The sequence below is a fragment of the Arachis duranensis genome, chromosome 10 (genome assembly GCF_000817695.3).
Source record: "Arachis duranensis cultivar V14167 chromosome 10, aradu.V14167.gnm2.J7QH, whole genome shotgun sequence".
Taxonomy (NCBI): Eukaryota; Viridiplantae; Streptophyta; class Magnoliopsida; order Fabales; family Fabaceae; genus Arachis; species Arachis duranensis.
In genome coordinates, this window is record NC_029781.3 from 102,626,789 (window position 1) to 102,641,881 (window position 15,093).

At 38.6% G+C, this 15,093-nt stretch overlaps 1 protein-coding gene across 1 annotated transcript in view; it reads right to left on the reverse strand.

Annotated features, from left to right (window-relative positions):
* Window positions 1–11,730: 11,730 nt before the first annotated feature.
* LOC107471574 (26S proteasome non-ATPase regulatory subunit 11 homolog) overlaps window positions 11,731–15,093 on the reverse strand; it is a gene marked incomplete in the record, with an annotated part of 3,564 nt that continues 201 nt past the window's right edge. The window contains 2 exon segments of the mRNA XM_016091062.3: window positions 11,731–13,319; window positions 15,008–15,093. Coding sequence (XP_015946548.1) covers window positions 12,030–13,298 — 1,269 coding nt within the window.

A 15,093-nucleotide genomic window follows, 5' to 3' on the forward strand; every position in this document is an offset into this window, starting at 1 on the left:
TAGGATTCTTTTTATTTCTCTATTAGAGACTTCAGCCTGCCCATTTGTCTGTGGATGATATGGAGTTGCTACTTTGTGTCTAATTCCATATCGGACCATAGCAGAGTAAAGTTATTTATTGCAGAAGTGAGTGCCCCCATCACTGATTAGTGCTCTAGGGACACCAAACCTGCTGAAGATATGTTTCTAGAGGAACTTCAGTACTGTCTTAGTATCATTAGTGGGTGTTGCAATGGCCTCTACCCATTTGGATATATAGTCGACTACCACTAGAATATAAGTGTTTGAGTATGATGGTGGGAAAGGCCCCATGAAGTCAATACCCCATACATCAAACAACTCAATCTCTAAGATCTCTTGCTGAGGCATGGTGTAACCATGAGGTAGATTCCCAGCTCTCTGGCAACTGTCACAATTACGCACAAACTCTCGGGAGTCTTTATAGAGAGTAGGCCAGTAAAAGCCACATTGGAGGACCTTAGTGGCTGTTCGCTCACCTCCGAAATGTCCTCCATACTGTGATCCATGACAATGCCATAGGATCTTCTGTGCTTCTTCTCTAGGCACACACCTACAGATTATTCCGTATGCACATCTCTTAAAGAGATATGGTTCATCCCATAAGTAGTACCTTGCATCAGTAATTAATTTTTTTATTTGTTGCCTGTTGTACTCCTTGGGTATGAATCTTGCAGCTTTATAGTTTGTAATGTCTGCAAACCATGGTGTTTCTTGAATGGCAAACAATGGCTCATCTAGAAACGTTTCAGAGATCTCAATAGAGGGAAAAGACGCCCCTTCTACTGGTTCTATCCGGGACAGATGATCAGCCACTTGGTTCTCTGTCCCTTTTCTGTCTCTTATTTCTATATCAAACTCTTGCAGAAGACACACCCATCTTATGAGCCTGGGTTTTGAATCCTGTTTTGTGAGTAGATATTTAAGAGCAGCATGGTCAGTGTACACAATCACTTTTGATCCTACTAAGTAAGATCTAAACTTGTCAATGGCATAAACCACTGCAAGCAATTCCTTTTCTGTGGTTGTGTAATTTTTCTACGCATCATTTAAAACACGGCTAGCATAGTAAATGACGCGCAGAAGCTTGTCATGCCTCTGTCCCAATACTGCACCAATAGCATGGTCACTGGCATCACACATTAATTTGAATGGTAATGTCCAGTCTGGTGCAAAAATGACAGGTGCTATGACCAACTTAGCCTTCAGAGTCTCAAAGGCCTGCAAACACCCTGTGTCAAAGACAAATGGTGTGTCAGCAGCTAGCAGATTACTCAGAGGTTTTGTGATTTTTGAAAAATCCTTTATAAACCTCCTGTAGAATCCTGCATACCCCAAAAAGCTTCTGCTTGCTTTAACATTGGTGGGTGGTGGTAATTTTTCAATCACCTCTACCTTAGCTTGATCCACCTCTATTCCCTTGTTTGAAATTCTATGCCCAAGGACAATTCCTTCAGTCACCATAAAGTGACATTTTTCCCAGTTTAAAACTAGGTTGGTCTCTTGGCATCTTTTCAGAACAAGTGCTAAATGGTCAAGGCAAGAGCTGAATGAGTCTCCAAATACTGAGAAGTCATCCATGAAGACTTCCAGAAATTTCTCTACCATATCAGAGAAGATAGAGAGCATGCACCTCTGAAAGGTTGCAGGTGCATTGCACAGACCAAAAGGCATCCTTCTGTAGGCAAACACTCCAGAAGGACATGTGAATGCTGTTTTTTCTTGGTCCTGAGGATCTACTGCAATTTGGTTGTAACCTGAATAGCCATCCAAAAAAGCAGTAGTATTCATGACCTGTTAGTCTTTCTAGCATCTGGTCTATGAATGGTAAAGGAAAGTGATCCTTCCTGGTGGCTATATTGAGCCTTCTGTAATCAATACACATACGCCACCCTGTAACTGTTCTTGTAGGAACCAGTTCATTCTTTTCATTATGAACCACTGTCATGCCTCCCTTCTTGGGGACAACTTGGACAAGGCTCACCCAGGGGCTATCAGAAATAGGATAAATAATCTCAGCCTCCAGTAACTTGGTGACCTCTTTCTGCACCACCTCCTTCATGGTTGGATTTAGCCGCCTTTGTGGTTGAACCACTGGCTTAGCATCGTCCTCCAATAGGATCTTGTGCATGCATCTTGCTGGGATGATGTCCTTAAGATCACTTATGGACCACCCAAGAGCTGCCTTGTGTGTCCTTAGTACTTGAAGTAGTGCTTCCTCTTCCTGTAGATTTAAAGCAGAGCTTATGATCACCGGAAAAGTGTCACCTTCTCACAAAAATATATATTTCAGGGATGGTGGTAGTGGTTTGAGCTCGGGTTTAGGAGGTTTCTCCTCTTCCTGAGAAATTTTCAGAGACTCTTTTATTTCCTCTGATTCCTCCAGCTCTGGTTGAACATCTTTAAAGATGTCTTCTAGCTCTGATTCGAGACTCTTAGCCATGTTGATCTCCTCTGCCAGGGAGTCAATAATATCAACACGCATGCAGTCTTGTGATGTGTCTGGATGCTTCATTGCCTCAACAGCATTCAGCTTGAACTCATCCTCATTGACTCTTAAGGTCACTTTCCCTTTTTGGACATCAATGAGGGTTCGTCCAGTTGCTAGGAAGGGTCTTCCTAGAAAGAGAGTTTCACTCTTGTGCTCTTCCATCTCCAGCACTATAAAGTCAGTGGGAAAGGCAAATGGCCCAACCTTGACAATCATGTCCTCAATTATGCCTGATGGGTATTTAATGGAGCCATCAGCAAGTTGAAGACATATCCGGGTTGGTTTGACATCTTCAGTCAAGCCAAGCTTTCTGATAGTGGATGCAGGGATTAGATTGATACTTGTCCCAACGTCACATAAAACTGTCTTGATACAAGTACCCTCTAATGTGCATGGTATCATAAAGCTTCCGGGATCCTTAAGCTTTTCTGGTAAGCTTGCTAGGATGACTGCGCTGCATTCTTCAGTGAGAAAAACTCTTTCTGTTTCTCTCCAATCCTTCTTATGACTTAAGATCTCTTTCATGAACTTAGCATAACAGGGTATTTGATCAAGTGCCTCTGCAAACGGAATCTTTATTTCAAGAGTCCTGAGATAGTCTGCAAAGCGGGCAAATTGTTTATCCTATTTCGCTTGGCGGAGTTTCTGAGGATAAGGTATCTTGGCTTTGTATTCTTCAACCTTAGTTGCTGCAGATTTATTTCCTGCAGAAGTGATTGGAGAAGCCTTCTTAGAGGGATTACTATCAGCACTTATAGGTGTCTGATCCCTCACTAGCCCTTGAATGCCAGGGTTGGAAGCTGGATTGGCGTTTAATGCCAAATTCCTACCTTTTTCTGGCGTTTGAACACCAGAATTGAGCTTCCATTGGGCATTTGACGCCAACTCCTTACCTATTTCTGGCGTTTGAATGCCAGAATTGAGCATGGGTTGGGCATTTAACGCCAGCTTTTCATCCTTTTCTGGCGTTTGAACGCCAGAATTATTCCTCTCTGGGCTCTTGTCGTCCTCAATGGGATTTTGAGCAGTAGTTTGCTCATTCTCTGTCAGCTGTTCTGTTCTTGGCTTTCTGCTGCTTTGAGTTTATGTATTTAACATTTTTCCACTTCTTAATTGAACTGCTTGGTACTCCTCTGTTATCTATTTTGATAACTGCTGTTTTGTCTGATTCAATTGTGATTCCATATCCTTGTTAGCAATTTTGGTTTCTTGTAGCATCTCCTTAAATTCTGCTAACTGCCTTGTTATAGAAGATAGCTGCTGATTAAGTTCAGCAACTTGTTCCTGAGGACTAAAGTCAAGTGATACTGCCTTGGCTTCTTCTTTCATGGAGGACTCATTACTTATGTACAGATGCTGATTTATAGCAACTATATCGATAAGCTCTTGAGCCTCTTCAACAGTCTTTCTCATGTGTATAGATCCACCAGCTGAATGGTCCAGAGATACCTGAGCTTTTTCTATAAGCCCGTAGTAGAAGATGTCTAACTGCACCCACTCTGAAAATATTTCAGATGGGCATTTCCTTAGCATTCCTTTGTACCTCTCCCAGGCGTTATAAAGGGATTCATCATCCTCTTGTTTAAAGCCTTGGATGTCCATCCTTAGCTGTGTCAACCTTTTTGGAGAGAAATATTGATTCAGGAATTTGTCTGATAACTGTTTCCATGTTCTTATGCTTGTTGTGGGTTGGTTATTTAACCACCTCTTAGCTTGATCTTTTACAGCAAATGGAAACAGTAACAGCCTGTATACGTCCTGATCTACCTCCTTGTCACACACTGTGTCAGCAATTTGCAAGAACTGCACCAGAAACTCAGTAGGTTCTTCTTGTGGAAGACTGGAATACTGACAATTTTGCTGCATCATGACAAAGAGCTGAAGATTTAGCTCAAAACTGCTTGCTTTGATGGGAGGTATAAAGATGCTACTCCCATATGCAGCAGTAATGGGGTTAGCATATGACCCCAGAGTCCTTCTGGACTGTTCATTTCCATTTGGGTCCATGATGGATAAAATGGAATTGATGTGAATTGTAAACAAAATATAATTTTTTGTTTTTATTTTATTTAAGTAGAACAAACCGAATTATTAAGATAAATAGAAATAATAAGATAAAATAAAATAATTAGAAATTAAAATGTAAATTTCAAAAACCAAAAAAATAACTTTGAAAACGAAAATAATTACTTAATTAAGAAGATTTGAAAAACTTTGGATATGATTTTTGAAAAAGATTTTGAATTTTGAAATTTCAAAACTAAGATAAGATAGAATAGAAAGTTTTAAAATAGAAATCTGAGTTTTTAAAGGAAAATTCAAAAATTAGTTAAAATAAAGAGAAAATATAGTTTTGAATTTAATGAAGAAAGAGAAAAACAGTAATAATGACACCAAACTTAAATTTTTAGATCAAAACAAAAGAAACAAACAGGAAAACTTTGAATATCACGATGAACGCTAAGAACAACTTTTGAAAATTTTTTAAGAAAACAGAAACACAAAGGACACCAAACTTAAAATATGAAACTAAACTCAAACAGAAAAACTCAATTATTAGTTTATAAAAAAATTTTCGAAAAAAAATTGAAAAAGAAAATAAGGATTTAAAATATTTTTAACCAAAAACAAAAATAGAAGACTCTAAACCAAAAAGAAAAAATTTTCCTAATCTAAGCAACAAAATAAACCGTCAGTTGTCCAAACTCGAACAATCCCCAGCAACGGCGCCAAAAACTTGGTGCACGAAATTGTAAATCACACTTTTCACAACTCGTACCACTAACCAGCAAGTGCACTGGGTCGTCCAAGTAATACCTTACGTGAGTAAGGGTCGATCCCACGGAGATTGTCGGGCTTGAAGCAAGCTATGGTTATTTTGTAACTCTTAGTCAGGAAATTAGTAATAAAAATTATTGGGTTTATGAAGAGTAAATAACATAAAATAAGTACTTGTTATGCAGTAATAGAGAACAGATTGAGGATTTGGAGATGCTCTGTCTTCCGAATCTCTGCTTTCCTACTGTCTTCTTCTTCACGCACGCAAGGCTCCTTCCATGGCAAGCTGTATGTTAGTGGATCACCGTTGTCAATGGCTACCATCCGTCCTCTCAGTGAAAATGGTCTAAATGCGCTGTCACCGCACGGCTAATCATCTGTCGGTTCTCACTCATGTTGGAATAGGATCCATTGATCCTTTTGCGTCTGTCACTACGCCTAGCATTCGTGAGTTTGAAGCTCGTCACAGTCATCCCATCTCATATCCTACTCGGAATACCACAGACAAGGTTTAGACTTTCTGGATCTCAGGAATGGCCGCCAATAATTCTAGCCTATACCACGAAGACTCTGATCTCACGGATTTGAATGCTCTGTTGTCAGGAGATGCAATCAAACACGTGGACCAAGAATCAAAGAGATTCACACTCAATCTAAGGTAGAACAGAAGTGGTTGTCAGGCACGCGTTCATAGGTTGAGAATGGTGATGAGTGTCATGGATCATCACATTCATCATGGTTAAGTACGAGCGAGTATCTTAGAACAGAAACAAGCGTGATTGAATAGAAAACAGAAGTAATTGTATTAATCCATCGAGACACAGCATAGCTCCTCACCCCCAATCATTGAGTTTAGAGACTCATGCCGTAGAGATACAATGTAAAACTTGAAAATGTCATGAGGTACTTAGTAAGTCTCTAAAAGTTGTTTTTATACTAAAATAGTAGCTAGGGTTACAGAAAATAAGTAACTAAGTGCAGATAGTGCAAAAATCCACTTTTGGGGCCCACTTGATGTGTGCTTGGGCTGAGCATTGGGCTTTACACGTGTAGAGACTTCTCTTGGAGTTAAACGCCAGGTTGCAGCCTGTTTGTGGCATTTAACTCTGGTTTGTAGTCCGTTTCTGGCGTTTAACTTCAGAGTAGGGCAGGAAGTTGGTGTTTGAACGCCAGTTTACGTCGTAAAAACTCGGGCAAAGTATGGACTATTATATATTACTGGAAAGCCCTAGATGTCTACTTTCCAACGCAATTGAAATCGCGCCAATTGGGTTTCTTTAGCTCCAGAAAATCCATTTCGAGTGCAGGAAGGTCAGAATCCAACAGCATCTGCAGTCCTTTTTCAGCCTCTGAATTAGATTTTTGCTCATGTCCCTTAATTTCAGCAAGAAAATACCTAAAATCACAAAAAAATACAAAAACTCAAAGTAAAGTCCAGAAATGTGATTTTTGCATAAAAACTAATAAAAGTATACTAAAAAGTAGTTAAATCCTATTAAAAACTATATGAAAATACCCCCAAAAAGCGTATAAATTATCCGCTCATCACACACCAAATATACAACATAGCATCCAACCCCTCTTCACATGCCAGACTGGGATTCCCACACCTTATTTATCGTCTCTGTGACGCCTCTAAAGCGTAGGTGGAGAATGATTTTTCTATTTCGGTTGAAAGACCAATCACCAAGAAAATCATGGAGTATGTGAGAGAGTATCAGAGAGTCCAGAGAAGAGAACAGGTCGAGGAGGAGACTCAGTAGAACCAGCCTCCCGCACCTCAAGGCCATTACTTTCCACCTCAGAAGTATTGGCAACAGCTCACTTCCTCTCTTGAGCAGATGAGGATGAAACAGCATAGTCACGACGTCCTTCTCCATCAGATTGTGGCGGAGCAAAAGACTCAGTACCATGAGCTTTTTCAGCTGAGGCCAGATTTTGGACGACTGAGAGGACCATACGGACCATAGCCTAAGGAGAGAGGCACCCACCATGATGACTGAGGTGGTTTAGTTCCTTTTTCACTTCCTATTTTTCTTCCGTTTCAATTCTGTTATATTCCTATTTTCTATTGTTTTGCTTTATCTGTTGCATAATCTCTAGTATTTTCAGTTTCTTAGGTTTTAGTTTATTTTGGTTGTTTGTTTTTAATTTAAAAAGATGTCTCATGTACCGCTCACTGAGCTTGAAAAGAAAAAGAAAAAGAAAAGTGATATATTGCATGAGAAATTAAGTTTAGATCTAAGAGTAGTCTTATTTACTTAGATGTGGTGGTGTTAATCTGTGACTTTGAATGCATGATATGAATAGTACATAATTGAATTGGGATCAAAGGATGTTGATGCATGATGAACAGGAATTTAGAGAACTATGATGAATTCGCTAACATTCCTGAGCTTCAAAGGATAGTGAGATGCCATAACTAATTTTGGTCACAGTGTTATTAACCCCACATAGAAAAGAGACTGGAGCTTAATGGAAAACCTCAACTCATGCAAATTCACATCTCAGGTCTATATTGTTTTCAGTTTCTTGAGAACAAGTAACAATTCAAATTTGGTGTTGTGATGCGTGAGCATCTTTCTTATCTTTTCTTAGCGAATTTGCAATTGAATTTGTTGAATTAAATCAGTATTTAGGTGTTTTAAGCCACCATGAATACTACTTTGAGTTGTTTGCAATTTGATTGATTTCGGGTAGCATTCAGGCATATCTGACAGAGTTTAGAAAGAAGAAAAGGAACTATTTACATGCAGAAGGTGGCGCCAAACTTGAGGATTCAAATTTGGCACCAAGATCACAAGAAACTCACAATTGGACTCAGCAATAGTGCGCGCCAAACTTGATCCAGCTCAAGTTTGGTGTCAAGATCACAACAAAGCCACAATTGGATGCTGCCATGATGGCTCCAAACGCCACATCCCAGCATTCGGCGCCGGAAGCGTGGGAATATGGCAATGTTACAATGGACATGGCGCCAAACTTCAGTCAGCCCAAGTTTGGCGCCAGTTTACTGGACGAGAGAGGATCCCACATGAATTACACCAAATCCCAATTATTTAATTTGATTCTTATTTACTTTTTAATTAAGAAAATATATTTTTTAGGTTTTAGAAATCGTATCTTACATTTATTAGGATTAGATATAAAAGGAGAAGATATTCTGACTTAATCTTCTTCTTCTCTTCTTTCGCACTTTACACTTTTTTTTTGCTAGGATTTTTTCACACAATGAGCAACTAAATCTCCATTATTAAGGTTAGGAGCTCTGTTTATTTTGATGGATTAATAATTATTGTTTTGTACTTCTGATTAATGCATTGATTTACATTCAAGAATCTGTTCCATTCTTCATCCTACTGATTAGAGTATAATGAAAAATAACACTTTTCTAACTTGAATTCTTGTTGAATCTTGGAAAAGTTATCTCACCTTAATAACATCTTGAAACTGAATTCTCATAACTCTCTAACTATCTGAACTTAATGCGATACGTGACATATATTCATATCATCTTTGGACTATTAGGGTTTTATGTGATTTATAAACTAGGATTTGAACCTAAACCCTCTAATTAGATCAAGTGACCAAGGAATTGACAATTGATTGAGTTAGAGGAGGATTAAATTACCAAGAAATTGAAATATAATCACTTAAAGTTTGCTATGAATTGAATCTTTACATAATCAAAGTTGCTAATAAGAATTGTTAATCCTAAAATCTGAACATCTCCAAACCCTTAACTATTTTCTCATATAATTCTCACAACTAATTTACTGTTTGCTTTCTTAGTTTCTCTAATTACTGTTTAATGCAATTTGAACTCAAAACACTCCTTTTTGTTTGTCTGACTAAGTAAATCACTCAAACATTGTTGCTTAATCCATCAATCCTTGTAGGATCGACCCTCACTCACCTGAAGTATTACTTGGTACAACCTGGTGTACTTGCCGATTAGTTTATGATTTTTGAAATCTGCACCCATTAGGCGAGGAGGTGGAAACTTCTTGGTGCGACATATCTCCCTGTAAATGTCTACAAGAGAAACTCGGAGTGGGGTGTAATTATGATACCTTCTAGGTTTTTTCGAGTTATACTCCTTTTTTTTCGTAGTTTCTTTCTCCTTTTTCCGAGGTGGGTAGGGTAGGTTGGATATTGGGAGAGGCTCTCAAAGTCGAGAATTTCCTTTCATGTTGATGTATTTTTCTGTCTGTTCTTGTACTTCGTACAATGAAGCCGGGTGTTGCTCGAATATGGATTGAGAGAACGGACCCTCTTTAAGGCCATTAACTAATCTCATTATCACTGCTTCAGTAGGTAGGTTTTGAATCTCCAAGCATGCTTTGTTGAACCCTTCCATGTAATCTCGAAGTGTCTCCCCGACTTCTTGTTTAACTCCTAGCAAACTCGGGGCATGTTTTACCTTGTCCTTCTGAATTGATAATCTAGTGAGAAACTTCCTTGCCAGGTTATCAAAACCAGTTACCGACCTAAGGGCTAAATTATCAAACCATTTCATCGTGGCTTTGGTCAGAATTGTCGGGAAGGCTTTGCAACGGGTAGTGTCGGAGGCATAGGCTAGGTACATCCGACTTTTGAAATTGTTAAGTTGGTACCTCGAGTCGGTTGTTCTGTCATAGAGATCTATGTTGGGAGTTTTAAAATTTCTTGGGACCGTGGCTCGCATAATCTCTTCAACAAACGGATCTTCTCCTCCCAAAGGGCTTTCTTCCCGATCTGCTCGATTGCTCTGTTTTCTGAGGTCAGCTTCTAATTGTAAGAGCTTTTCTTCCAACTCTTTTTGCCACCGTACCTCCCTTCGCAGTTCTTGTTCATCCTTCCGATGTCGTTTAGCTTCCAGCTCGAGTTGCTCTAATTGTCCACTGTGCCTGTGGACTAAGCCTAGTATCTCTGTTGGATGGGGAAGTTCCTCATTCTCGAGCGGGTGGATCTCTGATTGGATTCGCCAAGGATGAGGGTTTCTAGATGTTCCTTCTCCGTGAGGAATATGAGTTCTCTCCCGAGGGGGGGTATTGCAAATGTGAGGTCATCACGGTGGGCTCTGGTTCTGACTCAGATGCCGTGTGACATCTTCGTATTGGCCATCCGCCATTATCAATGGTTGAATCTTCGTTCCTCGGCAATGGCGCCAATGTTCCGAGGGTTATCTGAAACGTTGATTTGGGCTTAAGCCTGAGGCTCACTCCTTCTAAGGCTCACTCCTTCTGAGGCAGCATCCGACTTGTTTCGGTGCCGATGTGCTGCCATCCGAGTTCCTCGTGAAGAAGAGGAGGAGGGAGTAGTAGCTGCAAGAGACTCCAATGCTTATGCTAGCAAGGACTTTAGGCAGAGTTTTAGTAGAATAGAATGTGAATATACCTGAGGAGTGTCAGTGTATTTATAATAGAGTTAATAACCACATTTTGGAGTAGTCCCTTTATTTTAGGAGTTTGTTAGAATCTATCGTTTAGTGGAGATAGAGATTGTAGGAGATATTTGAAGAGGCAGTTACTTATTTGGATAAATGAAACTGCTCCTCATCGTCGTGTCCGACCTCTTTAAAGAGGTCGGGTTAATGGTAGAGGCCACCCTTTTTGGGTGGGTATTTTGTCCTTGTTGAACCTGACTTTATATTTTGGGTCAAGATTTGAACACTAACCATACCTCAAAAGTGAGGAGGTTTCATCGAGTTTAAGATCGGATTAAAGTCTAAAAATTAAATCGATAAACATTTAGGACCAAAACTTAGTTAAGACAAATTCAATTTCACCCAATCCCATATACACTCCTATTCATATAACTTAATATCTGTCCAACTTCCAACTTCTCTCCCACCCAAAAAAAAGGAAAGGGAGGAAGGAAGATCTAATTTCAATATTTTACATAATTCAATTAATTTATCAATTTTTTCTAAATTGCACGATGACCCCTTTCGGATACAAGTTACAAGCACAAAAGACACATTGTGCCTGTAAACAAAAAAACTCCAAACAAGTGTGGCAAACAAGTCAAATTAACAATACTCTTTTTTTATTATTATTTTTTTGTCTTATGAATTTTATTAATTATTTTTTTAGTTAATTAGACATCAAATTATAATTTTTATTTTAATTAACTTGATAACAAATTAACAATATTCTTTTTTTCAAATTTTTCTAAAATAAAAAAAATCTTTATGGCACCACGCAACTTGCCAAACACGCTTTTAAAATAAAATCCTCCACATGAAGTGATCAAACAAGATTTATGTGTGAATGATCTCATAGTAGACATAATATATGATAAAAAGTTTGGATCATTTGATCCATGTAACCAACCTCATCTAGTAAGATCAAACTGCTCATTATTGTCTTACTCGAAATTACCACATTTTGATAACTGCTCATTATTGTGTTACTCGAAATTACCACATTTTGATAGTGGGTGAAAGTGAAACAACTGAATATGCAAATACTAGAGTCCTTGGAGAATAATAATCTTGGGTCTAAAATATTGCCACAAAAGAGGGGAAAAGAAAAACGCAAACCTGATTGCCAAATCAATGCACATCATTGCATCAATTTAGTCACATTTCACCTACTGCGACCGAGCAAATCAAGCTGTCCTGCTACGACATAATTATACCTTGTGAAGAAAGGCTTACCACGATTTTGGGTTGGACAAATTCAAAATGCAAAACAATTCATAAGCTAGGCATCAGTAAGTTAATAGCAACAAGTATTGTGTTGAAAAACAGGAAAGCTCATGTCATGATCTTGGCCGATCTAACATAAAGACTATCCACAACTTTCCCAATATTGGAAATGGTTTCCAAAGTTGCAGGATATATGGCATCTGTCTTGGGGTCATCAAATATGATGAGGCATCCGGCACCTTGATCTAATGTCCCAGCGAACTTCTTGTCCAATATCATCTGGGACAACTTCCGCTCCACGTGATCAATAGGTAGTTCAATGAGCTCCGCAATGTGTGCAATCTCAACTCTTGAGAATGGCTCGATCAACCTGCAAAGATTCTGCTCGAGAAGGGTATCATACAGGGATTGCAAGTGCCTATGGACGATTGGGTCTTCCTCCAACTGCACCTTGTAGTCTCGCAGAGTAATCTCGAATAACTTCAGGGAGCGCTTAGAATGAGCATCTGCAACAGCTTTCATTGCATCCAAGTCAGGGCCGACATATTGCAAACCAGCTTTAGAGGATATGATTCCACCAACGTCATCAGCTTGATTCACCATGATCTTACATAACAACATGTATTTCAGGCTGAAAACAGCCTTTGGATCTTCAAGTGCATTGAAGGATTCAAAGGCTTCAAAGAAATAACTATATGCAGTTTTATAATCCTTCTCCTCAGCATGCAGTATTCCACTCTGCAGATCTATGGCACCTTGCTGTGCCGGCGGCACATAAATAGCATTTGCAGCTGTTCTTGCTGCTGTGAGTGCAGCTTTTGCCTTTGGAAGGTTCCTTAATGAGAAGTGTAGCTTGCTTTCCAGCAAGTCTATGTCTACAAGTAGAAGCTTGTCATCTAATCTTCTAACCTCTTTGACCAAGCTGGAGAGTAAAGTCAAAGCTTCTGAAAACTCCTTAGTTTCCATCAGAAGTGCTGCAAGCCTTGCCTCAACTCTCTGCCTCAAGAACGTACGCTTCTCAGCACGAGTCCATTGCACCATTTCTTTGCAGAGTGCAATTTGAAGAGCAGATGTCCCTGGAATTTTAGCAACTGCGTCAATTATTCCCCTGACAATCTTTGCAGTTTTTGCCTTAGGGATCAAGGAGAAAAAGGGCCTCAGTTGTGTGAGAAGGCTGCGCAGATCCTCCCCCCTATTCTCTTGTCTTAGAAGGTCAGTAAGGTTTGTGATGGCCTGCTCTTTCATACGCAAAGCTTCGGATGAAGAAGAAGGATCCTCGAGTACACGGTAAAGAATGGAGATTGCTTCAGATGGGTTTTTGGCCTCCATTGCAAGAGCAAGTGACTCAGTTGTTGCAGCAAGATGAGATGAAGCCATGGCTCCGGTTTGGACAAGATCCTGCATGAAAACATTTATAACTTGAGTGATCGGAGTAAGAAGCAAAAGTTGCATCTACTTTTGCTTTACTATCATATTTAATTTGTGATCGAGTGAAAAAGCAAGTAGTTGCAAATTGAATGGGTTTCAATAATTTTTAAGATTTATATAAGCTACCTGTCTGAGCCTTGCATGACTTGTTTGGTTAAATTTTCCATTCTATAAATTAAATTGGTTACAGCAGTGAAATATATAACTTTTTAGTCAGTATGGTCCATGGTATTATGCCATACAGCATTATCGGCCACAAATCAGACTATAAAGAACCACCATACCTAAAGCGTGGCAATTGACAAGGCAGACATCATTGTGACATTACAAGACAAGTTTTCAAATAAGAACAGCCAAAATTTCTTCAAAACAGGTGGGTTCAGCTAATGGCAGTTTTTCAAATCATCATAAAGTTTAACCAAATGCAATATAAAGTATCATCACAAAAACAAGGTCAAATTACACTCATGATTCACCCCCTCAAGGTTTGATAAAATAAAACCCAACTCTCCTATATTTCTAAAACCATACATTGACCTCTCCTGAAATTTAGGTAATAATATTGTCCGTACTTTGTAAAATATGAAAAGATTGGTGTCATTTGCACTAATAAAATAAAAAAATAAAAATCTTTATCAGAAAATTTAAATTCACAAGAGATGAAGACTGTACAAGAGAAGTTGTCATATTGGAAAAATCAGCCATTCTTACAGATTCCATTCTACAGTGATTTTCCCTGGAGTCTATTCTTGTTTTTATCGAATATGGATGAATAATTAGGAAGAAGTTTTTATTACTGCTATACTTATAAGACCAGCTTATTAACATCAAGATGGCTACAATGTAAAATAATCAGCTGTTATCAATCCAGTAGACATACTGGTAAAATGATCATGAAACACCATACTGATGCCAGACTAAAGCTGCTAAGCAATTCTGCAATGGAAGCACACCTCACTGATTGCAAACACCCTAAACCATACTATAAAAGGCCCATGGTATATGACAAACAAAGATATCTTCTCTTTTTCTCTAAATGTGAATAATACACAATCTATTTGTTCAAAAAATACGAGTGACATAGAGTTGCCTTTCATGCGCATCTAACTCTGGATCCTTCATCAATACACGAGTGACATAGAGTTGCCAAAAAAATTGGAACAAAATCAGCAGCATAATCAACATGTAGAAAGAAAATATGCAACAAGAGCAGCAACAATAGCACAGCAACAAGAAACAACACCAACGCACAATTTCAGAAGCAGTTTTAACAATTATGACAGTAATCACAAATAAATAAATAAAAGAAAATTCAGAACCACTAAGTACAAGAAATGTAACATTCATTCTTACGATTTAGACAAACAATTCTGCGTGTGGCACTAAATTTGCGTTTCTATTTCACAGCCATTCTAAATTCTTAAGTATAATCAAATGAAGCCAATAACCAGTACTATACAAGAGTATCTAATTAAACGCTCAAGTAGTGGAAACATGAAAAATCCCAAAATTATGAAAAAAAAAAAAACGAATTTCCCTAAAATCCAGAAATAAGGACAAACGAAACTACTAATTAGTTCTAAGTTCTAACAAGAAATACAAATGAATAAATAGCTTCATGAAATTTCGCAATAAAAATAACAGGGAAAAAATGCAACCTTGGGGTCGGTGACGTGGGTGTTCTTGCGGATCTCGGACGACCGTAGACAGAAGCTAAGAAACGGAACGGACGGAGCAATAATGA